Genomic DNA, 26931 nt, shown 5'->3' on the forward strand with positions numbered 1-26931 from the left:
TAGCCTGTGGAAAAAGTTAATTTTGATGTTTACCTCAGAAGGCTGCAAATAGAAAAGAGGCATTCAATTTTTATTTAAATTTTATTTGATATGCCATTGATATTTTTTAATTATTATTATTATTTGAAACTCGATTTTGCATGTCACTATAAAGTTATATAAGCCTTGCTTGTTCAATATTCAATGCAAAACTTGTTTGGGTCCCTATTAAAAGGTTCATTTGTTCAACCTTGGCCCGCGGCTTTGTTCAGTTTTACATTTTGGCCCACTCTGTATTTGAGTTTGACACCCCTGCACTACAGGCTAAAAGTTTGCACACACCTTCTCCTCATTCAATGCGTTTTCTTTATTTTCATGACTATTTACATTGTAGATTGTCACATCAAAACTATGAACGAACACATGTGGACTTATGTACTTAACAAAAAAAAGGTGAAATAAATGAAAACATGTTTTATATTCTAGTTTCTTCAAAATAGCCACCCTTTGCTCTGATTACCCTACCTCTACGACACGCGATCGCGTGACCAGCTTCCTCATTATCTCTCAAAATGGCTCAAGAATCTCTGCGAGATTGACACTATTTTGATCATATCTATTTACTCGTAAAATGTGGAAGTCTTTCTGTGTCATAAATCAGATATATATGATAACTACTGGTACTTAAAGTGCTGAGTGCACAATAACTAAACAAAAGCAAATACTTCTACTGGCTCCCTTTTAAATCATTTGCCCTCAAAGCCTTCCTGCAGCCCAGTACTTCTCAATTATTTTCTGTTACCCCACCTCCTGCCCTAGGAAGAAAAAACACTTTGTGCCGCTCCCTGTCTCCGCCGCGACTATAAATAGTATAATTTGTTTATAAAATTAAGTTATCTAAAAAAAAAAAAAAAATGCTTCAGGCTTTTTACTGATCATGTTAAACTTTTTTAAATGTGTTATTATATTTTCTATTTTATTTATTGCTGTTATCACTGAATCTCTCAACGGTATGTTTTTATTAATGTATCATTTATATTTTATTTTTTACATATATGTTTTAATATGTTTCAGAATACAGTACAGGCCAAAAGTTTGGACACACCTTATCATTTAATGTGTTTACTTTATTTTATTGACTATTTACATTGTAGATTGTCACCGAAGGCATCAAAACTATGAATGAACACATGTGGAGTTATGTACTTAACAAAAAAAGGGTGAAATAACTGAAAACATGTTTTATATTCTAGTTTCTTCAAAATAGCCACCCTTTGGTCTGATTACTGCTTTGCACACTCTTGGCATTCTCTCGAAAAACAGACACTGCAAAAACAGTAACACTTTTTTTTACAGTAAAATCTACAGTTGTTGATTTTATAGTGTATTACTGTAAACACAAACAATACCAAAGTTTTTTTTTGTTTTTTTTACCTTAAAGTCTTTTGTCATTTTTACACAGCAAAATGTGATAACTTTGTTTTGAAAAAACTCAAGCTGATATTCAAGTACTTATTTTTATTAAAAAAATATGATAACATTTTGTTGCATTATTAGATAATATTACACTTTAAAAGATATGTATATAAAGATAAGCATGCAGTTCATGTATTTTTTGAATATCAAAATGAAAAGAACAAATATTTAGTAAGAAAATATTATTTATTAAAAGCACATTGTTACCATTTCACGGGCCATATAAAATGATGTGGCGGGCCAAATCTGGCCCTCGGGCCTTGAGTTTGACACCTGTGGGTGGTAGATTGTCACTGAAGGCATCAAAACTATGAATGAACACATTTGGGGTTATGTACTTTACAAAAAAAAAGGTGAAATAACTGAAAACATGTTTTATATTCTAGTTTCTTCAAAATAGCCACCCTTTGCTCCGATTACTGCTTTGCACACTCTTGGCATTCTCTCCACGAGCTTCAAGAGGTAGTCACCTGAAATGGTTTTCACTTCACAGGTGTGCTTGAAGCTCATGGAGAGAATGCCAAGAGTGTGCAAAGCAGTCATCAGAGCATAGGGTGGCTATTTTGAAGAAATTAGAGTATAAAACATGTTTTCAGTTATTTCACCTTTTTTTTTGTTAAGTACATAACTCCACATGTGTTCATTCATAGTTTTTATGTGACAATCTACAATGTAAATAGTCATGAAAATAAAGAATACGCATTGAAATGAGAAGGTGCGTCCAAACTTTTGGCCTGTACTGTATATTTTAATAAATTACGTATTATTCAAGCACATTGTTGTCCTAAATAGCCATATAATCATACCAAAGACTATAAAAATGGGAGCCATTACCTCCCTGCTTGGCACTCAGCATCAAGGGTTGGAATTGGGGGTTAAATCACCAAAAATTATTCCCGGGCGCGGCCACCGCTGCTGCTCACTGCTCCCTTCACCTCCCAGGGGGTGATCGAGGGTTATGGGTCAAATGCAGAGAATAATTTCGCCACACCTAGTGTGTGTGTGTGTGTGACAATCATTGGTACTTTAACTTTAATAATAATATAAATGTTATATAACTGTTACACACAAAACAAAGTTTAGGTGACAACTTTAGGAGGGCGTGTGCTAACAGTTAGCTTTGTCCAAACCTTCAGACAATAACCGCAAACGAGTGAATATTAGTAAAACTCACCAAATGTCATAAAAAGCGTTTAATACATAGCATAATTGTGTCCAAGCTTTAAATGAAACAATTACACACAAAACAACGTTTAAAGTGACAAATTTAGGAGGTCGTGTGCGTTTAGCAATTTGCTAACAGTTAGCTTTATTCAAAGCTGACAAGCGTAAACGAGTAAATATTAGTAAAACTCACCAAATGTTGTCTTAAATAACTATATAACAAATTATGCCGTAAAGAATATTAATGGACACAAAACAAAGTTTAAGTGACAACTTTAGGAGGGCGTGTGCTGTCAGCAACTTGCTAACAGTTAGCCTCGTTTAAACCTTCCCAAGACAACCGGAAATGAGTAAAGATGAGTTCAACTCACCAAATGTGAGTAAGATTTCCCCCTTTTGCATGCAAGTTGTGCATTAAAGGCCGTGCAGGAATACAACTTACAAAACAACAACACGCAGGAAAGTGTTGAAGAAGCACAGCCCACAGAAATGACCTACATCCGGGTAGGAGTGAAAACGCACCACGGCTCCAATTTTCAAAATAAAAGTTCAGAAACCGGAAGCATTTTTCTTCTGTCCTTAAGAAAATGAAAACAACAGTAATGCTTTTTTTCTTCGGAGTGGGAAATGGGACGGAATTAAATGAATAAATGCATCTTATTGCTATGTTGTCTATTACCATTGTCGGCATTTTGTCTATTACCATTGTTGGTATACCGGTATTCATTATTCCTACATTGTTGATACAAATGATTGTTACACTGTAATACTTATTGTTACCTGTGGTAATGCCACTATGATACAACATCTGTATTATAATCCTTGAACAAAGTAAGAGTGAAACTCATGTGAATAATCACTGAATGGAGAACTGGGGGTGGGATTAAATAAATTATCTTCTTCCCACTGCCATTCAGGTAAAACTGGACAATCATGCATTACATACTATACATTACCTTTTGCACTATATTAATTTATATTATTATGTGTTGTCAACTTTGTACTTTTTTATGTCATTGCCTGAAATAAATAAATAAATGAAAAAATCTTACATGTGTCTTTAATTAACTTATCATTAAATTATGAAATAGTTATATCAATAATGAAATCGTAAAATAGATCATAAGATAATTAAATAATTAAATCAATACTCAATTAAATTATTAAATACATTTTAATTAATGACACATTCAATAACATATTTATATACTCAATTCTAATTATAATTCATGTTGTTTATTTATCTATTATTAATCATTCAAGTAATTAACCACTAGGCCACTGGTTAGTGTCCGCCCTGAGACTGGGGGGTTGTGAGTTCAAATCCCAGCAGAGTCATACCAAAGACTACAAAAAATGGTACCCATTGCCTCCCTGCTTGGCACTCAGCATCAAGGATTGGAACTGGCGGTTAAATCACCAAATGATTCCCGAGCGCGGCCACCGCTGCTGCTCACTGCTCCCCTCACCTGCCAGGCGGTGAACATGGGGAATGGGTCAAATGCAGAGGATCATTTCACCACACCCAGTGTGTGTGTAACAATCATTGGGACTTTAACTTTTAACTTTAATTACCGTATTTTTCGGAGTATAAGTCGCACCGGCCGGAAATGCATAATAAAGAAGGAAAAAAACATATATAAGTCGCATTTTTTAGGGAAATGTATTTGATAAAAGAATAGACATTTGAAAGGCAATTTAAAATAAAGAAAGAATAGTGAACAGGCTGAATAAGTGTACGTTATATGAGGCATAAATAAGCAACTGAGAACGTGCCTGGTATGTTAACGTAACATATTATGGTAAGAGTCATTCAAATAACTAACATATAGAACATGCTATACGTTTACCAAACAATCTGTCACTCCTAATCGCTAAATCCCATGAAATCTTATACATCTAGTCTCTTACGTGAATGAGCTAAATAATATTATTTGATATTTTACGGTAAGTCGACATAAGTCACTCCTGAGTATAAGTCGCACCCCCGGCCAAACTACGAAAAAAACTGCGACTTATAGTCCAAAAAATACGGTGTCTAAAGATTTATTTATTTATTTGGCCCTCCATATTTTTCCCTTATAATGAATATTTGTTACGAAGAATAAACTCTACACTAACAAAGTATATTTAATAGACAAAAACTTCCATGAAAAGCTTTTTAAAAGTGGCATAAAATTAAACACGAAAAACAAAATGATCAAAGTCAAAATATCAAATAGTATTCATACAATTTTGGTACATCCATCCATTTTCTACCGCTTGTCCCATTCAGGGTCGCGGGGGTGCTGGAGCCTATCTCAGCTGCATTCGGGCGGAAGGCGGGGTACACCCTGGACAAGTCGCCACCTCATCACAGGGCCAACACAGATAGACAGACAACATTCACACTCACATTCACACACTAGGGACCATTTAGTGTTGCCAGTCATGGTACATTTTCTGTTTTGTATTTATAATTAAAAGAGTAATATTTCCTAATTTGTGAATAAAGTTTTAGACGATGATCACAAGTGAAAAGTCAAATTACTGTAGATCAATTTCTGCAAAGTTTATTTAAAAAAAAAAAAAGCACAAGAAACAGAGGCCATTTTACTGAGAAAGTAAGTGTAAACGTAATCATGAATAGTCATCATTTTATTCATTGTCTTTTCAGCATTTCATATAAAAAGTCCTAACAGCAGTATTAAGATGTCAAAGTTTTAGACTAAACTACTTCATATGTAATTGTCAGGTGGCTGACACCATCTATAAATGAATTTTACAAAATATAAAAAAATAAGTCAAAGCATGCCTAGTATATCCTGAATAGCGAAAAGCTATATTCATATATACAGAAATCCTGTATATATATGAATAGTATATCCTATTCTATTCTATTCTATGTATCACAAAAAGGCAGTATGTAGATTTTTCAGATTATATGGAAGGATTATATCAAAGTACCATAATCATAAAAGAACTGGTATGAACAGTGTTGGTCCTCCAGAAGCTCACATGATTGGACATTTCTCAGTTCTTCCACTCTGAGAAACAAAACAACAACAACAAAAAAGTAAATTTAATAGCGTGTTCTTCACTCCACTTGTATTCATTTTGCCTGTTCACCTTGCGAGGCGTGCTGGTGCTGAACACGTAAGAATGGGGCAGCAAACCCTCGGAGATGCCGCCGCTGCGGAAGGAGCGGGAGGCCGAAGACACGACGGAGCAGTTGTTGGACTTGTCGGAGGGGAGGCCGCAGGAGCCGCACACCACCGTGCGACTACGCAGGTTGTACTCGCTGTCCCCGCAGGTGCTGTGAGCCACCTGCTGTGGGAGGACAGACGTTAAATCATCCTTGAGGAAAGAAAGAGCCGCTGGAAGACTGACGGAATATTGAAGGAAAGACAATAACAACACTGCAAAAAGTCAGAGTTCAAAAAGTTAGGGGTATTTTATTTGAACTAAGCAAAATTATCTGCCGATAGAACCAGAACATTCGGCTTGTCGAGACTTTCCAAAACAAGTAAAATTAGCTAACCTCAAATGAACCCAAAAATACCTTAAAATAAGTATATTCTCACTAATAACAAGTACACTTTTCTTGCTAGAACAAAAAAGAGACCTTTTTGCTCAATATGTTGAAAAATATTCTTAAATGAAGTAAATGCTAGTGCCATTATCTTGACATAATGATATGCACTCGGCATCAGGATTTTTTTTTTTTTCATGCTTGAAGTAAGAAATGATTACTTTAAAAAAGTAGTTTTATACTTTGCAACAGTTGATATTCTAGTTTCAAGCATGTTTTACTCAATATAGGTCATCAAATCTCAGCAACAAGCTGTAATATCTTACTGAGATCATTTAGGACCAAAACACTTAAAACAAGTAAAACACTAACATAAAATCTGCTTAGTGAGAATAATTATCTTTTTAGACAGAAAATAAGCAAATATCACCCTTATTTGAGATATTTCATCTTACTTAGATTTTAGTTTTTGCAGTGAACACAGTGATAGCCGTGGGTTTTTGTTCCAAAGACCAAACGATACAAAAACCAAAGTAATTTTTAACATTAGTAATAAACTGTCTTTTGTTCCTTTCGGGCAGGCTCATCGGGTCATTTTATTTTGCAAATAAACACACTGAACAAACAACTCACAGTCAATATTGAAATTAAAACCTGTTGAGTTGACTTTTGTCTCCTGTGTTCGCCTTAAATATGTTTGACCGTCAGGTGGTAACATTAAATGGGGGCTCGCCAGGGATTAGGAAAGGAGCGCTTATACAAATCCCAAAACCAGTGAAGTTGGCACGTTGTGTAAATTGTAAATAAAAACAGAATACAATGATTTGCAAATCCTTTTCAACTTATATTCAATTGAAGAGACTGCAAAGACAAGATATTTAATGTTCAAACTGAGAAACTTCATTTTTTTTGGCAAATAATCATTAAGTTAGAATTTAATGGCAGCAACACATCACAAAAAAGTTGTCACAGGGGCATTTTTACCACTGTGTTACATGGCCTTTCCTTTTAACATCACTCAGTAAACGTTTGGGAACTGAGGAGACACATTTTTGAAGCTTTTCAGGTGGAATTCTTTCCCATTCTTGCTTGATGTACAGCTTAAACTGTTCAACAGTCCGGGGTCTCTGTTGTGGTATTTTAGGCTTCATAATGCACCACACATTTTCAATGGGAGACAGGTCTGGACTACAGGCAGGCCAGTCTAGTATCCACACTCTTTTACTATGTAACACGTGGCTTGGCATTGTCTTGCTGAAATAATCAGGGGCGTCCATGATAACGTTGCTTGGATGGCAACATATGTTCCCCCAAAACCTGTATGTACCTTTCAGCATTAATGGTGCCTTCACAGATGTGTAAGTTACTCATGCTTTGGGCACTAATACACCCCCATACCATCACACATGCTGGCTTTTACACTTTGCACCTATAACAATCCGGATGGTTCTTTTCCTTTTTCCTCACGGCGTCCACAGTTTCCAAAAATAATTTGAAATGGGGACTCGTCAAACCACAGAACACTTTTCCACTTTGCATCAGTCCATCTTAAATGAGCTTGGGCCCAGCGAAGCCGGTAGCGTTTCTGGGTGTTGTTGATAAATGTCTTTCGCTTTGCATAGTACAGTTTTAACTTGCACTTGCAGATGTAGCGACCAACTGTAGTTACTGACAGTGGTTTTCTGAAGTGTTCCTGAGCCCATGTGGTGATATCCTTTACACATAAGTGTGGCTTTTGATGCAGTACCGCCTGATGGATCGAAGGTCCGTAATATAATCGCTTACGTGCAGTGACTTCTCCAGCTTCTCTGAACCTTTTGATGATATTACGGAGCGTAGATGGTGAAATCCCTAAATTCCTTGCAATAGCTGGTTGAGAAATGTTGTTCTTAAACTTTTGGACAATTTGCTTATGCATTTGTTGACAAAGTGGTGACCCTCGCCCCATCCTTGTTTGTGAATGACTGAGCATTTAATGGAAGCTGCTTTTATACCCAATTATGGCACCCACCTGTTCCCAATTAGCCTGTCCATCTGTGGGATGTTCCAAATAAGTGTTTGATGAGCATTCCTCAACTTTCTCAGTCTTTTTTGCCACTTGTGCCAGCTTTTTGAAACATGTTGCAGGCATTAAATTCCAAATGAGCTAATATTGGCAAAAAATAACAAAGTTTTCCAGTTCGAATGTTAAATATCTTGTCTTTGCAGTCTATTCAATTGAATATAAGTTGAAAAGGATTTGCAAATCATTGTTGTTTGTTTGTTTCTGTTTTTATTTACCATTTACACAACGTGACAACTTCACTGGTTTTGGGGTTTGTAGAAACTGAATACACAATACCTAATTACACTAAACAAACAACTCAGTTAATATTGAAATTTAAATCTGTTGAGTTGACTTTTGTCTCCTAAATATGTTTGACCATCAGGTCATAACATTAAATGGGGGCTTGTCCGGGATGAGGAAAGGAACGCTTATATCAATCAATCAATCAATGTTTATTTATATAGCCCTAAATCACAAGTGTCTCAAAGGGCTGTACAAGCCACAACGACATCCTCGGTACAGAGCCCACATACGGGCAAGGAAAACTCACCCCAGTGGGACGTCAATGTGAATGACTATGAGAAACCTTGGAGAGGACCGCATATGTGGGTAACCCCCCCGTCCCCTCTCTAGAAACTGAGGTACCACTGTGTAAAGTTACCAGGTCGTCGTCATCTTCTTCAAGCTGTGTGCGAGTGACCTTCCTCATTGCCATTTCCTGCAACCAAAAAAAGTATCTCAAAAGACATTCTGGACTGCAGTATTTTCTCAAATGTGTACTTTGGGACTAAATAAAGTACCTCCCCATTAGCACTGATCAAGGTGGTCTGGAACTGGTCTCCGGTTCCCCAGTTGGGTTGTGTCTTCCACACCAGATCGGAAGGAGGATTGTGGTTTCCACCAGCACCAGCAGCCCAGATCTGGTCGCCGTGAAAAAAGTCACATGGGACATCTTGAACCGTGTTCTGATTGGGGGACTTTGCCGGAGGAAGGAGACGTTTACCGTGACTCTCTGGCCGGCCTTCAGGACGAACTTTGCAGGGAACTTGAATGCAATTGCAGAACCGGATCCTACCTGACGTTTCACTTGCCAGTTCCCTAGATTTTGATCCTACAGGAGCATCATGGGAACAAGAAAAACCCCAGTGGTGAGCCTTAATGGAGTCCCAGATCAGGAGCAAGACAACATAGGGAGGATGATATGAGGATGACAAGGTGATGAGCTGATGATGCATGTATGTGTTGGAGATCAGACATGAAGATGACACAGAAGATTAGCACCAGATGAAGATGGGGTGAGGTAAGGATGAGATGGATATGAGGTACGAATCATTTCAAACAAAAATGGAGTATGTGTTAAAGATGATAAAAACCTAAAGAGTGACACATGTTCATGTTATTACATGATCACTCAACACAAACCTCATCTGCTTTATTGCTGAGTCGGACGTATTTCCCATCCAGGTCCACTTCATCCACAGTGACCCGTCCGCTGGCAGAGGCCTGTTGGGTAATGCGGGTGCGAGCCACGGCGCCGCCGGCAAAGCTGGAGGCCTCGCTGTCCGTGTCGTTGGGGCGCCGTCTCTTGACGGCAGAGCCGCAGTGGCCAGATCGCGAATGAGTCGACAGATTCGAGGTGCGACTCACCGCCGTCATCGTCGGGGGCGGACTCGGGGAGAGGCGCAGCCTGCAGAGAGACAGGTGATGACGCCACAGAGGGGGTGTCGGGTACTGCAGCGCACCAACCTCTGCTCCTCGCCCTCCAGGAGCTTCCTGTAGGCACAAATCTCCATGTCTAATGCCAGCTTGACATCCAGGAGCTCCTGGTACTCGTCCAGCTGCTGCTGCATCCGCTGCCTCATCTCCGCCATTTCTCGGTCTTTCTCTCCAAGAAGGCGCCGCATGGTGTCCCGCTCTCGAGACAGGGCTTCCTCCAGGTCTCTCACCTTTGCTTCACGGGCTGCAAGCTAAAGACAAACAACCAACATAGATGAGGTTCTTGCCATGTCAATGGAAACAGTATCATATCATATCTTTAATAGCAATGGGGCTGATTCTTTAACCCAACAGGTGTCAAACTCAAGGCCCGGGGGCCAGCTCTGGCCCGCCACATCATTTTATATGGCCCGCAAAATGGTAACAATATGCTTTTAATAAAGAATATTTTCTTACTAAATATTTGTTCTTTTCATTTTGACATTCAAGAAATACATCAACTGCATACTTATTAGGGGTGTGGGAAAAAATCGATTCCAATTCGAATTGCGATTCTCACGTTGTGCGATTCAAAATCGATTCTCATTTTTAAAAAATTTATTTTTTTATTTAAAAAATATATATATATATTTTTTTTAAATTAATCAATTCAACAAAAAAATACACAGCAATACCATAACAATGCAATCCAATTCCAAAACCAAACCCGAGCCAGCAACACTCAGAACTGCAATAAACAGAGCAATTGAGAGGAGACACAAACACGACACAGAACAAACCAAAAGTAGTGAAACAAAAATGAATATTATCAACAACAGTATCAATATTAGTTACAATTTCAACATAGCAGTGATTAAAAATCCCTCATTGACATTATCATTAGACATTTATAAAAAAATTAAAAATGAACAATAGTGTCACAGTGGCTTACACTTGCATCGCATCTCATAAGCTTGACAACACACTGTGTCCAATATTTTCACAAAGATAAAATAAGTCATATTTTTGGTTCATTCAATAGTTCAAACAAATTGACATTACTGCAATCAGTTGATAAAACATTGTCCTTTACAATTATAAAAGCTTTTTGCAAAAATCTACTACTCTGCTTGCATGTCAGCAGACTGGGGTAGATCCTGCTGAAATCTATGTATTGAATGAATAGAGAATGCTTTTGAATTGGGAAAAAAATCGTTTTTGATTTGAGATTCGGGTTGAATTGAAAAAAAATCGATTTTGACTCGAATCGTGACCCCAAGAATCGATATTGAATCGACTCGTGGGACACCCAAAGATTCACAGCCCTAATACTTATCCTTATATACAGTACAGGCCAAAAGTTTGGACACACCTAATTCAAAGCGTTTTCTTTAATTTCATGACTATTTACATTGTAGATTGTCACATCAAAACTATGAATGAACACATGTGGAGTTATGTGCTTAACAACAAAAAGGTGAAATAACTGAAAACATGTTTTATATTCTAGTTTCTTCAAAATAGCCACCCTTTGCTCTGATTGCTGCTTTGCACACTCTTGGCATTCTCTCGATGAGCTTCAAGAGGTAGTCACCTGAAATGGTTTTCACTTCACAGGTGTACTTGAAGCTGAAATGTTAGAATAATTGTTTCTAAATGACCACAAAAACTTTGTATTACATTGAGTTCCTGACAAGAAGACAAAAGCTGTCTTTGAAACCTACCAAGAGTAAGGCCCGTAAAACTCCACTGTGTGTGTGGGGGGGGGAAGCAAGATGAAGGTGTTCCTGTTTTTTCTAATGTATGGTAATCAACAGAAAGATATTGTTCTCACCCAAGGACTTCAAAGAGGAGAGAACCAAGGATCTGCCCAATTTCCAGACGACCTCTTTTTGAAGTATTTTACAAACTCTTTTTGAACTATTTTATGGACCTCTTTTTGAACTATTTTACGAACTCTTTTTGAACTGACCTTTTCTGTGAATTGTTTACGACCTTTTCTGTGAACTTTTTGCGACCTTTGTCCTTTGGAAACAGTGGTGGCCATGTGGTCGGGGAGGGTCCAAAATAAAACAAGGAGGCATGCAATCTTTTGGCAGAGCGTGCTGAGATACTGTGCAAGGGTACAGTGTACAGACGACTCTCCTCAATATTTAGTCCAAATTGAATTCTGTCTGTGTTTAATTCTTTGCCTCTTGTCTTGTTTAATAGATGTCATCAGTGTTTGAACCTGACATAAATAGTCATGAAAATAAAGAAAACACATTGACTGAGAAGGTGTTTCCAAACTTTTGGCCTGCATTGTACGTCCTCATGGTTTTACTTTTCATTACTATGATCGCCCGTCTTGTTGTGCAATGAAACCGAGTGTAAACTGCGCCGGCTGCTTGTTTCAGGTCACCTGTTTCTGCAGCTGGCTGAGCTGAGACGACATGGACTCCAGGCGGACGCGCGTCTCCTGGAGCTCCTCATGCGCCGCACCTACCAGGTGGCTGCTCCTGTCTGCTGACTGACGTGCGCCTTCCAGCTGCGTGACGGAAGGTAGAAACACAGCAGAGGTTATTTAATCCAATCCAATCCACTTTATTTATATAACACATTTAAACAACAAAAATGCTTCCAAAGTGCTGCACAACAATATTAAAAACGATATTCAAATATTATCCTTAGCTCCACCAATGACTGAATAAAAACAAAAAATAAATAAATATAAAACCAATATAAAAATAAATATGGGTGAAAAACGATTTTAAAGGGTAAAACCAATTAAAACAGTAAATAGTAGGGATGTCCGATAATGGCTTTTTGCCGATATCCGATATTCCGATATTGTCCAACTCTTTAATTACCGATACCGATATCAACCGATACCGATATCAACCGATATATACAGTCGTGGAATTAACACATTATTATGCCTAATTTGGACAACCAGGTATGGTGAAGATAAGGTACTTTTTAAAAATTTTTGTAAAATAAGATAAATAAATTAAAAACATTTTCTTGAATAAAAAAGAAAGTACAACAATATAAAAACAGTTACATAGAAACTAGTAATGAATGAAAATTAGTAAAATTAACTGTTAAAGGTTAGTACTATTAGTGGACCAGCAGCACGCACAATCATGTGTGCTTACGGACTGTATCCCTTGCAGACTGTATTGATATATATTGATATATAATGTAGGAACCAGAATATTAATAACAGAAAGAAACAACCCTTTTGTGTGAATGAGTGTAAAATGGGGGAGGGAGGTTTTTTTGGGTTGGTGCACTAATTGTAAGTGTATCTTGTTTTTTTTATGTTGATTTAATAAAAATAAAAAAATAAAAATGATACCGATAATAAAAAAAACGATACAGATAATTTCCGATATTACATTTTAACGCATATATCGGCCGATAATATCGGCAGGCCGATAATATCGGCAGGCCGATAATATCGGCAGGCCGATATTATCGGACATCTCTAGTAAATAGAAATCTAAATTTATAAAAAAACACAGAGGACAACAGAGGACAGAGGACCACACAACTCACGTAGTGTTAAAAGCCAAAGACTTAAGACGAGACTTAAAACACTCCACTGTGGGAGCAGTTTGAACATGGAGGGGCAGAGTGTTCCAGAGCTTAGGGCCGACCACAGAGAAGGCCCTGTCTCCCCTAGATTTAAGTCTGGTCTTGGGCACCACGAGCTGGAGCTGGCTCTCGGACCTCAGAGCGCGATTAGGAGTGTAAATTTGGATGAGGTCCGAGATATACTGAGGTGCCAGTCCATGTAAAGCTTTAAAAACAAACAGCAAGGTTTTAAAATCATTATTGGGTACCTCTCACATCTGAGTCATTACAGGTATCAATTCCCAGTGGTTATCAATGGTGCCAATTTTCGGTGTGTTCAAATGTGTCAACTGAGCTGTGCTGTCCGCTTGTTATCTTGTTTTCTTATACTATTATATAGTAGACTTTGCATGCAGTCGCCATTCCAGTAGTGTATAAAATTCACTGTGCTGCCGATTCCGGAAGTAGTCTTTGCCACTAAGTTGAATGTGCCAGTCTTGTCTCTGGTTGAGCCCTACAAAGTGCTTATACTGTAAGTCAGGGGTGCCCATTACGTCGATGATGTAGGGTGTGTCGGTCAATCGCCAGCCAGGCATTAAAAAAATAGACCTAAAAATTAGCGATCATCAATCTTCACCAAGACGTCACTTTCCCCCGAATGCAGCTGGGATAGGATCCCCCCGCGACCGCAAAAAGGGACAAGCGGTAGAAAATGGATGGATGGCTATATGAATGAGGTAGATCCCTTCGACTTGGTCAATTGAAAGGTAGCTCGCCTGCAGAAAAAGTGTGGGCACCCGTGCTGTAAATATTGGATTTATTACACCAGGTTTAATTGTAACGTGCATCTCAGTTGTCGTTTTGCCTACCGAATTTGAAGGTGTTGAAATGCTAATATTTAGCATGTATATGACAAATCCAATGTAAATTAGCATTGAGCTAGCGCATTTTAAGAAGTGGAGCCTCGCTCTACTTTCCAGTGCCTTCTTCTCGCTTTGTTGGCACGTTACCAAGAGGCAGTCTGGCTGCGTGACTGCTTGTTTCCCAGCCAAGTGCTTGAGACAGACGTAACATCATGTGCAACAAAGACATTGAAATATGGCACTGTTTGATTTTTCGTGAATCAGTACACAGTAGTGTTGTAACGATACAAATATTTTGGTACCGGTACTAAAATTATTTCTGTACTTTTCTAAATAAAGGGGCCCACAAAAATGGCATTATTGGCTTTATTTTAACAAAAAATCTAAGGGTACATTAAACATGTTTATTATTGCAGTTAATTCCTTAAATAAAATAGTGAACATACTAGACAACTTGTCTTTTATTAGTAAGTAAACAAACAAAGGCTCCTAATTAGTCTGCTGACGTATGCAGTAACATGTTGTGTCATTTATACACCTATTATTTTGTCAACATTATTAAGGACATGTGGTAGAAAATTAATTATTAATCTACTTGTTCATTTACTGTTAATATCTGATTACTTTCTCTTTTAACATGTTCTAGCTACACTTCTGTTAAAATGTAATAATAATGATAATAAATGGGTTATACTTGTATAGCGCTTTTCTACCTTCAAAGTACTCAAAGCGCTTTTACTTGTTATTTTGTTGTTTGATACTTTACATTAGTTTTGGATGATACCACATATTTAGGTATCAATCCGATACCAAGTAGTTACAGGATCATACATTGGTCATATTCAAAGTCCTCATGTGTCCAGGGTAGAGATGCGCGGATAGGCAATTATTTCATCCGCAACCGCATCACAAAAGTCGTCATCCACCCGAACTAACATTTTATCAAAACCACAACCGCCCGCCACCCACCCGTTGTTATATACAGTATCTAATATAGACGATGCAAGGCATTTCTGTTAAAGAAAGGAGACTGATCCAATGCAGCAGAGATATTCAATGCATGCCACGCAGGCTAAGAGATATTAATGCGTGATAATATTATTTATCATTATTATAATATTATTGTCATTTCCATTAAGAAAGTGTTGACTATTATTGTTATTTTTTTTCCCTGGTCTTTAGTATTCCCTTTTTTAGTTTGTCGCGTACCATGTTTGCAGCCGGCGTTGCAATCTTTTTATTTTTTTTCTTCTTCTTCTGTTGTGTTGTGGTGTGCTGTGTCACGCCAAATTTCTTCCCCCTACAAACCCCCCCCCCCCATTTACTTCTGTGGTCATGTTTCCTCTTACGTCATTGACAGCGATCGATAGCACTTCGGCTTTGACTGCCCGTCGCTGGAAGGATACTTCGTCTTTGACAGCTGCTGGAATCTGAAGAAATCGATTATTGTTTTTTTTTGTACAGGCGCGAAACAGGACAGTCGCGTGCGGGTTAAGGACCCCCGGCAACTTTGTGACTTTATTGGACGCAGCCCCGGAAGTAAATGGGGGTGGGGGGGAGGCTTTTGTAGGGGGGAATAAATTTGGCGTGACAGCTGCAGCAGTGCCTGATGAATAATTTCCTGTTTCAAAGAGTGTTGCTCGTTTTTCGTATGTGGGTAACATCATTTAACTATGTATTTTTTTTTTCTGAATTGGTTCAACCGCCACCCGCCCGAATCTATTTCAAATCTATTTTTTTCATCATGCATCCGCCCGACCCGCGGATTATCCGCGGACTCCGCGGTTGTGTCCGCAAACCGCGCATCTCTAGTCCAGGGACGTCGACAAAATGCATCTGTTCTCCCTTTTCTGTCTACACACTGTCTGCTTGTAAGTACTCCGTGATTGTGCGCTGCCGAACATGCTCATCTGCTCGTAAAACCAGGAATGTCACAACGTGACTTCGACGTGGGCGCAGGGAGGGGTGAGGGACCGGTACGTTTCAAAGATGGTATCGTACCGAAAATGATTAATTAGTATCGCGATACTATACTAATACCGGTATACACTTCGAGTGCAATACATCTGACACCGATTGTTATTTATTATTCCGGTAATCTTGTCTTACACTGTAGATTGTACAGTATTTTGTATAGTGTTTTGTATATTGTACAGGATTGTTTGTTATTTTTATTGGATAGTAGTCTGTTTATTTCAATTCTTAGTTTTTTCTTTATTAACTCTTGTGTAATTTATTTTTATCCCATATTTGTTCCCACTACCGCACCTTAAATTGGAGTCCTTAATCTTGTTATATGCAAACATAATGACAATAAAGTCCATTCTATTCTATACCGTACAACCCTAGTACACAGTGGTACCTATAAAAGTATCAAATTCGATACCCTTCCCTAATTGTGTACTGTGAAGAGGGGCGTGGCCTGCGGGCCTGCCGTGGAGCGGGGTGTGCCAGGACCAGCCTCGAAGACAGCGACAGGTGAATAGATGGCCCAGGTGGGCCTTGTTATCTAATCACCTGTCGCCTTTATTAGCAGCAGCCGGAATGAGACACGTTGTTGGAGTTGGGAGCTGGAGAGAGAGCGAGAGCGAGAGGCCTAAAAGAGACAGCTGAAAAGCAATTCCAGTCTGTTGTAATAAAAAGATTGTATTCAAACTGTCTACCGGGCTCACGGAAGACCTTTCGGGCTCAGGAGAACCCTCACGGCAAAGAGACCTTTTACATGTACATTCGGAATGTTTACCTTGGAGTTGTAGGTCTTCTCCAGCTCATCCTTATAGAGTTGAATTTGTAAGTCATGCTGGCCCCGCATGTCCGTCAAGGCCTCCGCCAGTTTGCTTTCAAAGTCTTGCTGGTGGCCGTTGTCCAACTCCACCATACGAGACTCATGGCGCCGCTTGGTCTCACGCAGCTCCTGTGTGGGAAGTGTCGCGTTACGAGCACGTCACCCCTAAACAGAAAAGACAGGGGAGTCCGACCTCAGAATGGAGGTTCTTTTGGAAGTCCAGCTGCTCCTTGAGGGTCTGGATACGATTTTCTCCATCCACCCTCCTCAGCATCTCATCTTGCAGCTGCTTCCTGGCTTCACCCAGGCTGGTGTCGAGCTAAGAGCGAGGGCAGATATTGTAAAAGGGATCTCTTACACTCAGATGTAATTCCGTTGACATTTGTAAAGTTGGGGTTGAAATGTACCTTGGCAACCTGCGTCTTCAGTTCCCGGTTTTCCGCTTCGAGGCTCCGCTTCTCTCCGAGCGCTGTCGTCAAGGAGGCGTCCTTCGAGTTCAGCAAGGCCTCCAAGTCTTTGAGCCTCAGCAAGGCTGCCGCCAGGTCCGATTCCTTTTTAGTGTTCCTGCAAATGACAAATGGAAACAGAAAAAAAACAATGAGTGGAAACAATTACTTTTTAAAAATCAGATTGATCACAGTGTTTAGGTGGATTCATTTCGATTATTCACCCATAAAATATATTTTCTTTTTCTTATATTTGATCGTGTTTCGGTCTCAAAACAGACGGTAATATACAGTACAGGCCAAAAGTTTGGACACACCTTCTAGATATGTCCGATAATGGCTTTTTTGCCGATAGCCAATATTCCGATATTGTCCAACTCTTAATTACCGATTCCGATATCAACCGATACCGATATATACAGTCGTGGAATTAACACATTATTATGCCTAATTTTGTTGTGATGCCCCGCTGGATGCATTAAACAATGTAACAAGGTTTTCCAAAATAAATCAACTCAAGTTATGGAAAAAAATGCCATATTTATTATTGAAGTCACAAAGTGCATTATTTTTTTTAACATGCCTCAAAGCAGCAGCTCGGAATTTGGGACATGCTCTCCCTGAGAGAGCATGAGGAGGTTGAGGTGGGCGGGGTTGGGGGGGTGGGGTTTTGGGGGGGTAGCGGCGAGTGTATGTTGTCGCGTCCCGGAAGAGTTAGTGCTGCAAGGGGTTCTGGGTATTTGTTCTGTTGTGTTTATGTTGTGTTACGGTGCGGATGTTCTCCCGAAATGTGTTTGTCATTCTTGTTTGGTGTGGGTTCACAGTGTGGCGCATATTTGTAACAGTGTTAAAGTTGTTTATACGGACACCCTCAGTGTGACCTGTATGGCTGTTGACCAAGTAAGCCTTGCATTCACTTGTGTGTGTGAAAAGCCGTAGATATTATGTGACTGGGCCGGCACGCAAAGGCAGTGCCTTTAAGGTTTATTGGCACTCTGTACTTCTCCCTAAGTCCGTGTACACAGCTGTGTTTTAAAAAGTCATCAATTTTACTTTTTGAAACCGATACAGATCATTTCCGATATTACATTTTAAAGCATTTATCGGCCGATAATTTTGGACTTCCGATATTATCGGACATCTCTAACACCTTCTCATTCAATGCGTTTTCTTTATTTTCATGACAATTTACACTGTAGATTGTCACTGAAGGTATCAAAACTATGACACCTGTGAAGTGAAAACCATTTCAGGTGACTACCTCTTGAAGCTCATGGAGAGAATGCCAAGAGTGTGCAAAGCAGTAATCAGAGCATAGGGCGGCTATTTTGAAGAAACTAGAATATAAAACATGTTTTCAGTTATTTGACTTTTTTTTTTGTTAAGTACATAACTCCACATGTGTTCATTCATAGTTTTGATGTGACAATCTACAATGTAAATAGTCATGAAAATAAAGAAAACACATTGAATGAGGAGAAGGTGTGTCCAAACTTTTGGCCTGTACTGTATATACACTTAACATATTTATCAAACACCTTAGGAGAAATATAATCTTAGAGAAAAATGTAATTTAAAACATTTGTACGCACGTACAACACTTAAGACCTTCAGTATATCACTATGTGGAATTAAATTAAGGAATGGATTAAGCCATATACATGCTACTGATCGCCATTTGTGAATTGTGTGAATTATATTTATATAGCGCTTTTCTCTAGTGACTCAAAGCGCTTTACATAGTGAAACCCAATATCTAAGTTACATTTAAACCAGTGTGGGTGGCACTGGGAGCAGGTGGGTAAAGTGTCTTGCCCAAGGACACAACGGAAGTGACTAGGATGGCGGAAGCGGTAATCGAACCTGCAACCCTCAAGTTGCTGGCACGGCCACTCTACCAACCGAGCTATGCCGCCCCATCATCTTCCTGTTGATAAAATTTGCGATTTTATCAACAGGAAGATGTCAACACCACCACGTTTGGTAATCAAAAATACAACTAAAATGCACGATACATTCAAACAGCGAGTGTTTAACAATTACGTATAAACACTTTGCCGAGCTCAACAAAATACAAGACTGACGCTTTCAGCTTAGTGGCAAAGACTACTTCCTGGCAACGGCAACAACCGGCTGTCTAGACACTACTGCCATTTAATGTCCTAAAAGTGTGTTCTTGTTTTTTTTTTTCATAAAGAAATACAATCATGTGTGCTTACGGACTGTATCCCTGCAGACTGTATTGATCTATATTGATGTATAATGTATATATTGTGTTTTTTATGTTGATTTAATAAAAATAAAAAAAAATAAATTATTATTTTTATTTATTTCTTGTGCGGCCCGGTACCAATCGGTGGTTGGGTACCACTGCCGTATATTACCAAATAAACGTGGGCTGTTATTTGCATAATTTAGATTAAAATGCTACTGGGGTTGCGTTTGCTGCAGTATTATTGTTTTGATGGTTTTATAGAGTACTTGGTACCATAATTGTACAGCCCTTACCTTAGGACTGGTACCGAGGGCGACTGTGTTGACCAGTTTGACGCGTGTAAATGATAGAATGTCCAGTACTGTAGAACTGTGTTTGGATATGACAATTCGTTTATTCCAGCTATCTAAATTAAATCAAATGTAGGTGAAATAACAAAGTATGCTGACCTTGAATGGCACATTATCACAGCATTGTCACGGCACGATACAACACGATACCACATGATACGTCACGACACGAACACGTGGCTCGACACGGACACGGTCGAAAACTGTTTGTCCTCCAATCGCCCTGCCCGTGCTCACACCTGAACCTAATTTATGGAGGCTACCATGGTAACCGCACCATAGCAACAGTCCCCTCACCCGTCAATACTTCCTGGTTCTTAACAGGAAGTGAGTGGAGCAATCTGCCAAAAAAGGAAATTAAACATGCTGAACCCAACAATCAATTAGAGAAAATAAAGTAAAAACAATATAAACAAATAAGGAAATTTGGCTCCAACAATAATTTTATTTTTCCTGTATGCTGCTTTATTTAAAACTTGGAGTACTGTAGCCTTTATTTTATTTAAGTGACAGTCTTATTGTTCTGTTTTGATGGTGGGTTTTATACTTGAGTACTTGGTACCATAATTGTATTTTTCCCGGTAGGCTGCTTTATTTAAAAAGTGTATTTATTTTTAGTATTGGTATTCTATTTGACAATTGTTGCACTACTGCCATGTTGAGGCCTTGTTGATCTCTTGTCTTTTGATAGCCTACCTCATGTTGATCTCTTGTTTTTTTTGTTTGTATGTTTACAATAGCTTTTACATTTTAAAGTTTTTTGTACGAAACAAAAATACTGGACTGTAACCATTGTAACCATTGTGTGTTGTGTGCGCCCCTTGTGCAAAAATAAATAAAAGCCTTGTGCAAAAAACCGCCTGCTTCTTTTAAACGCCTGTGTCCAAAATCGATTTTGTGAAATAAACCCCCGGGCTACTATTTGGTAATATACGGTATTCCCGGATGAGATTCTGACATTAAAATTGCATTTTTGTACAAATATTGGGGTATTTTTTACATTAAACTAAATTATGCAAGCTAGTAATAACCTGAGAATAATCATGATTAATCCATTAATTGATTTAAACAAGTTGAAAAACTTTTTGGGGTGTTACCATTTAGTGGTCAATTGTACGGAATATGTACTGTACTGTGCAACCTACTAATAAAAGTTTCAATCAATCAATCAAATCCAAATGTAAAAGTGTAATTAATCTGATTAAATACATAACCATTTGACAGAGTAACAGAGTAACAAAAGAACACACACAGACCGTATCGGTTCAAACGTGAAAGATACTCGGTCCCTAGCTCAGCATGATGGAAATAAATCATTGTAAATTTCTCCAAGCAGTCAAGGGAGCTATTTTAAGTAAACACGTGCTACGACGGGTGGAAAAAGAAAAAAAATCGGGGATGTACTTTAGGGTTTCCACTCCATGACATGTGAGCTACAATGCTTTCAGTCATCTCCGTCTACAGTCGAAACCACAAAACCACAGCGTTTGGTGTTTGGCTGCCATGGCGACGGCGCGAGGTTTGCCAAACACACTGCAGCCATCAAGGCAACGACGATGGAAAAGTAGAAGAAGCAGAGCGCTGCCACGTAGCGCAAGTTTATTATTACTCTGCAAGGGGAAAAAGAGGAGGAGGAGGGAAGGACTTAGTCATCCTCAGGCCCTTGATGTGTGACTATGGGATGTTTGAATGTTGGGCTGCAATTAGCCATGAGGAAGCAATGCTATTGGGGTGTGGCGCCCGCGACAATACGCTTGGGTCAGCAAAATGTATGTGAGGAATATTATATTATGAGCACTGCTGTTTACGTCCAGCTGACCCTGACGAGGACAAGTATGAAAAATGTACGGACACACCTGGCTTTGAGCTCCTTGTACTCCTCCCTCAGCTTGCCCACCTCCAGCTGCAGTCGCGCGCGCTCCTTGGCCACCGAGTCCAGCGTCTGGCGGGCATCGGCCAGCTCCGTCTCGTAGGCCGCCTTGAGGCCCGTCAGCTCCCGCGAGACCTCCGTCTCCGACTCGGTGATGCGCAGACGGAGGCCGGCGTTCTCGGCCTCCAGGTTGCGGACCTTGTCGATGTAGACGGCCAGGCGGTCGTTGAGGTTGCACAGGTCCTCCTTCTCCTGGAGGCGGGTGATGCGGTTGGGGGAGAGAGGTGTGTTGTGTGCGCCCCGGGGGGTGTTTTTTGGTGTGGCCATCATCTGTGGTGGAGACAAACGCACTCAAGCACGAGGAGGGAAGTTGAGAAAAAAAGCATCTTGAGGAGAACTCACCTTTTTTTTTAGAGTTGGTTGTAGCGTCCCTTTGTGATCTTCAGCCTGTTGCTGTGTGTGTCGTCTGAGTGCCCGAATGGGAAAGAATGAGATGGGAGGAGAGCAGAGAGGTTGGCCTCAAAGTTTGGCAGTCAGCAGTGGTGGTTGTCCCTCTCCCTCTCTAATTCTCTTTTGGTGTGCGGTCTGAACAAATGAGTCATCCTCGTGACTGGATCACATTTACAACTTTAAATGTCCTGGATTGGCTCTGCCTTTTGTTTCATTGTGCAACCTTAAGACCCACTATACACACTTACTCTTAGAATGCGCTCATTAAAGTGTCATAAGTCAGCAATTAATTTTCTTAAATCATTTTCAACGTTTAAAATACTTGAACAACTTCGGATCTATCTATTGATATGCAATTTTTGTTGTGTTTCTATATATTTTTGATGTTATATAGCCTTTTTCTAAACAAAACCCAAAAGCAGTGAAGTTGGCACGTTGTCCATCCATCCATTTTCTACCGCTTGTCCCTTTTGGGGTTGCGGGGGGTGCTGGAGCCTATCTCAGCTGCATTCGGGCGGAAGGCAGGGTACACCCTGGACAAGTCGCCACCTCATCACGGGGCCAACACAGATAGACAGACAACATTCACACTCACATTCACACAATTATATATATTTACACTTTATTCATCGCTAATAATAAAACAAAAGATTATATCATCATACATTTTTTTTAAAATGTATTGTTCAAATAAAGATAAATACCATACACATCTGCTTGATTTATGATTTCAAAGCAAGTAATCCAACAAACTGTTCATGTAAAAATTTTACAGTAAAATTTTTTTACAGTAAAATCCACTTTTAATAAAGAGTAATAATACACTATAAAACACAACAACCATAGATTTTACAGTATAAAAAACTTGCATGAATTTTTACGTAAAAAAACAGTGGTACCGTTTTTCCATTTCATTTAATTTAATTCTATGTATTTTTTTATTTTATATGCTGTAGAAAAAAAAATGAAAACGAGTGTTGTGTAAACGGTAAATAAAAAGAGAATACAATGATTTGCAAATCCTTTTCAACTTATATTCAATTGAATAGACTGCAAACATAAGATATTTCATGTTCCAACTGAGAAACAAATTTTTTTTTGCAAATATTCATTAACTTAGAATTTAATAGCAGCAACACACTGCAAAAAAAGTTGTCACAGGCGCATTTTTACCACTGTGTTACATGGCTGTGGAGGGGGGCGTGGTCTGCGGGCCTGCCGTGGAGCGGGTGTGTAAGGACCGGCCTCGAAGCGGCAGGTGAGTAGATTGCCCAGCTGGGGCTTGTTATCTAATCACCTGTCGCCCTTATTAGCAGCAGCCGGGACGAGACACGTTGCTGGAGTTGGAGCCAGAGAGAGAGACACACGCCCAGAGACAAATCATATTGCTGGAAAGCAAGCCACCCCCGGGTGTTTATGAAAATAAAAGACTCGATTCAAACTGTCTACCTGGCTCCTGAAGATCTGTTGGCCAGGAGAACCCACAACAAGAGGGAAAACTCACAATGGCCTTTCCTTTTAATAACATTCAGTAAACATTTGGGAACCTAGGAGACCAATTTTTGAAGCTTTTCAGGTGGAATTCTTTCCCATTCTTGCTTGATGTACAGCTTAAGTTGTTCAACAGTCCGGGGTCTCCGTTGTGGTATTTTAGGCTTCATAATGAACCACACATTTTCAATGGGAGACAGGTCTGGACTACAGGCAGGCCAGCCTAGTACCCGCACTCTTTCACTATGAAGCCAGGTGTTGTAACACGTGCAGAATGCAGTTTGGCATTGTCTAGCTGAAATAAGCAGGGGCATCCTTGAAAAAGACTTTGCTTGGATGGCAACATATGTTGCTCCAAAACCTGTATGTACCTTTCAGCATTAATGGTGCCTTCACAGATGTGTAAGTTACCCATGCCTTGGGCACTAATACACCCCCATACCATCACACATGCTGGCTTTTACACTTTGCGCCTAGAACAGCCCGGATGGTTCTTTTCCTTGACGTCCACAGTTTCCAAAAACAATTTGAAATGTGGACTCGTCAGACCACAGAACACTTTTCCACTTTGCATCAGTCCATCTTAGATGAGCTCGGGCCCAGCGAAGCCGACAGCGTTTCTGGGTGTTGTTGATAAATGGCTTTGTCTTAGCATAGTACAGTTTTAACTTGCACTTACAGATGTAGCGACCAACTGTAGTTACTGACAGTGGTTTTCTGAAGTGTTCCTGAGCCCGTGTGGTGATATCCTTTACACGCTGATGTCGCTTTATGACGCAATACCACCTGAGGGATCGAAGGTCACGGGCATTGCCGCTTACGTGCAGTGATTTCTCCAGATTCTCTACACCTTTTGATGATATTACGGAGCGTAGATGGTGAAATCCCTAAATTCCTTGCAAAAGCTGGTTAAGAAATGTTGTTCTTAAACTGTTAGACAATTTGCTCACACATTTGTTGACAAAGTGGTGACCCTCGCCCCATCCTTGTTTGTGAATGACTGAGCATTTCATGGAAGCTGCTTTTATACCCAATCATGGCACCCACCTGTTCCCAATTAGCCTGTTCACCTGTGGGATGTTCCAAATAAGTGTTTGATGAGCATTCCTCAACTTTCTCAGTCTTTTTTGACACTTGTGTCAGCTTTTTTTTAAACATGTTGCAGGCTTCTAATTCCAAATGAGCTAATATTTGCAAAAAATAACAAAGTGTTCCAGTTGGAACGTTAAATATATTGTCTTTGCAGTCTATTTAACTGAATATAAGTTGAAAAGGATTTGCAAATCATTGTATTCTGTTTTTATTAACCATTTACACAATGTGACAACTTCACTGCTTTTGGGTTTTGTAGAATGGGAAAATGCTACATATGAAATATTTAAGAAAAAACAAGTTGCAGAATGGATTATTGGAGGTTGCGTAATTACAGCCCTGATTAGGTCAATAATTCACGAGACGTTGACTTTGACACAGTAGACAAGTAGACAGAAATTATTATTATTATTTTTACAGAATGAGAGAAAAAGCAGGCATGACTTGGTTGAGTTGCCATGTTACATATAACTGCGCTAGGTCATTTTTATTGAATTTAGAGCGCTTTAATGGCATTTATGCTCATCAAAGCTCTGAGAACTTATTCATGGTTTTCTAACGCCACCGGGGGTGCAGTCGCACCAATACAATATGTTCTTGTTCTTCAATCTGCAAGAAGGAGATGAATCCGGTTGTCCTTGAAAAATCACCGTAATATACTAGGACAGCGATTCTCAAACTGTGGTACGTGTACCACTAGTGGTATGCGGGCTCTATCTAGTAGTACGGCCAAAAAAAAAATCACTTGATTAAAGTACTGTGTTTTGTTTTGCTATATTCAAACACAGTGTTACTGTTCAAACTGTGTATAATGTTACAGTAGTCAAAAATATTAAATAGAATTGTTAAATAAAACATCTGGCTTGTGCTTAATGAATACTTAGGCCTACATTGCTACAGTATTTTAATGTTTAATGTATGGTGTAGTGTTGTCCCGGTACCAAAATGTATTTTGATACTTTTCGGTACTTTTCTAAATAAAAGGGGACTTTAGAGGCGGTATAGTACTGAATATCATTCGTTAGAATCGTGGTACTATACTAATACCGGTATACCGTACAACCCTAGTATGGTGGTACTCGCAGAGCCAAGTTTTTTTATGAGGTGGTGCTTGGTGAAAAAAGTTTGATAACCACTGTACTAGTATTAGTCTGTTAAAAATGAGCAGTTATAATGAGGCCAAAAGAGTTCTTAAGAGAGCTAACGGGCTAGGATAGACTGACCATACGTCCTCTTTTCACCGGACATGCCCTCTTTTGCGGAGCTGTCAGGGCGGAGTTTCTTAAATGCCTCAAATGTCCGGCATTTTGAGTTAGGGTTGCGTGTATTTTCAATGTACGTTCAGGGTTAAGAAGGGGTTAAAAACAAAAGTGAGGGAGGGGCAGAGACAGAGAGAGAGAGAGAGAGAGAGTTATGATAAACGTGCATGCGTCGCCAGGCTCTGCTTTTTATCCATAGATTTATCACATTTAATTTTTTATTATCCATTACAGGGGTGTCAAAAGTGTGCCCCGGAGGCCATTTGCGGCCCACAGCTAATGTTTTAAAGGCCCACGACACATTCCAAAAATACTATTAAAATAAACAAAAACATAACAAAAGTGAAATAAAAAAGCTTAAAGGTTAAATGTAATTTAGAAAAAGTTGCAATGTTGACTAATAAAACAAAGCTGTTTTTTTTTCTTTCAAACTGTCATTGCTCAAAACATAATATTGAATCAAAATCAATGTTATTATGAATTATTGACCTATCCAAGGTTTTGATTACTTCACATCAAATGTTCCACTAAGAAAAATATTTTTGGTGGAAGATTTTGCAAATTTGGTAAATAAATAACCCAAAAATTTATATTTTGTTGTTTCTTACTGTACCGAAAATGAACCGAACCGTGACCTCTAAACCGACGTACGTACCGAACCGAAATTTTTGTGTTCCGTT

At 39.2% G+C, this 26931-nt stretch overlaps 2 protein-coding genes across 5 annotated transcripts in view; both read right to left on the minus strand.

The window, feature by feature from the left end:
* naxe (NAD(P)HX epimerase) overlaps nt 1-3153 on the minus strand; it is a 16358-nt gene extending 13205 nt beyond the window's left edge. Inside the window, exon 1 of one of the 2 annotated variants that reach the window (XM_062029525.1) lies at nt 3062-3153. The gene's annotated coding sequence lies outside the window, so the exon portion shown is untranslated. Of the gene's footprint in view, nt 1-2990 lie in introns of both variants that reach the window. The other variant, XM_062029524.1, reaches the window with a different exon arrangement.
* Nucleotides 3154-5036: 1883 nt separating this feature from the next.
* Nucleotides 5037-26931, minus strand: part of LOC133635983 (lamin-A-like) — a 45064-nt gene continuing 23169 nt past the window's right edge. The window contains exons 3-15 of one of the 3 annotated variants that reach the window (XM_062029529.1): nt 22362-22425; nt 21946-22289; nt 17486-17642; nt 17272-17397; nt 17037-17207; nt 12274-12399; nt 9924-10144; nt 9600-9864; nt 9181-9288; nt 8978-9097; nt 8839-8895; nt 5728-5928; nt 5037-5645 (exon numbers count right to left, since the gene is read on the minus strand). In XM_062029529.1, coding sequence (XP_061885513.1) covers nt 5613-5645; nt 5728-5928; nt 8839-8895; nt 8978-9097; nt 9181-9288; nt 9600-9864; nt 9924-10144; nt 12274-12399; nt 17037-17207; nt 17272-17397; nt 17486-17642; nt 21946-22289; nt 22362-22425 — 1993 coding nt within the window. In that variant the 3' untranslated portion in view covers nt 5037-5612. Of the gene's footprint in view, nt 5646-5727; nt 5929-8838; nt 8896-8977; nt 9098-9180; nt 9289-9599; nt 9865-9923; nt 10145-12273; nt 12400-17036; nt 17208-17271; nt 17398-17485; nt 17643-20188; nt 20314-21945; nt 22290-22361; nt 22426-26931 lie in introns of those variants that run through there. The other 2 variants (XM_062029528.1, XM_062029530.1) reach the window with 2 other exon arrangements.

The sequence above is a fragment of the Entelurus aequoreus genome, linkage group LG20, assembly GCF_033978785.1.
Source record: "Entelurus aequoreus isolate RoL-2023_Sb linkage group LG20, RoL_Eaeq_v1.1, whole genome shotgun sequence".
NCBI classification, from domain to species: domain Eukaryota; kingdom Metazoa; phylum Chordata; class Actinopteri; order Syngnathiformes; family Syngnathidae; genus Entelurus; species Entelurus aequoreus.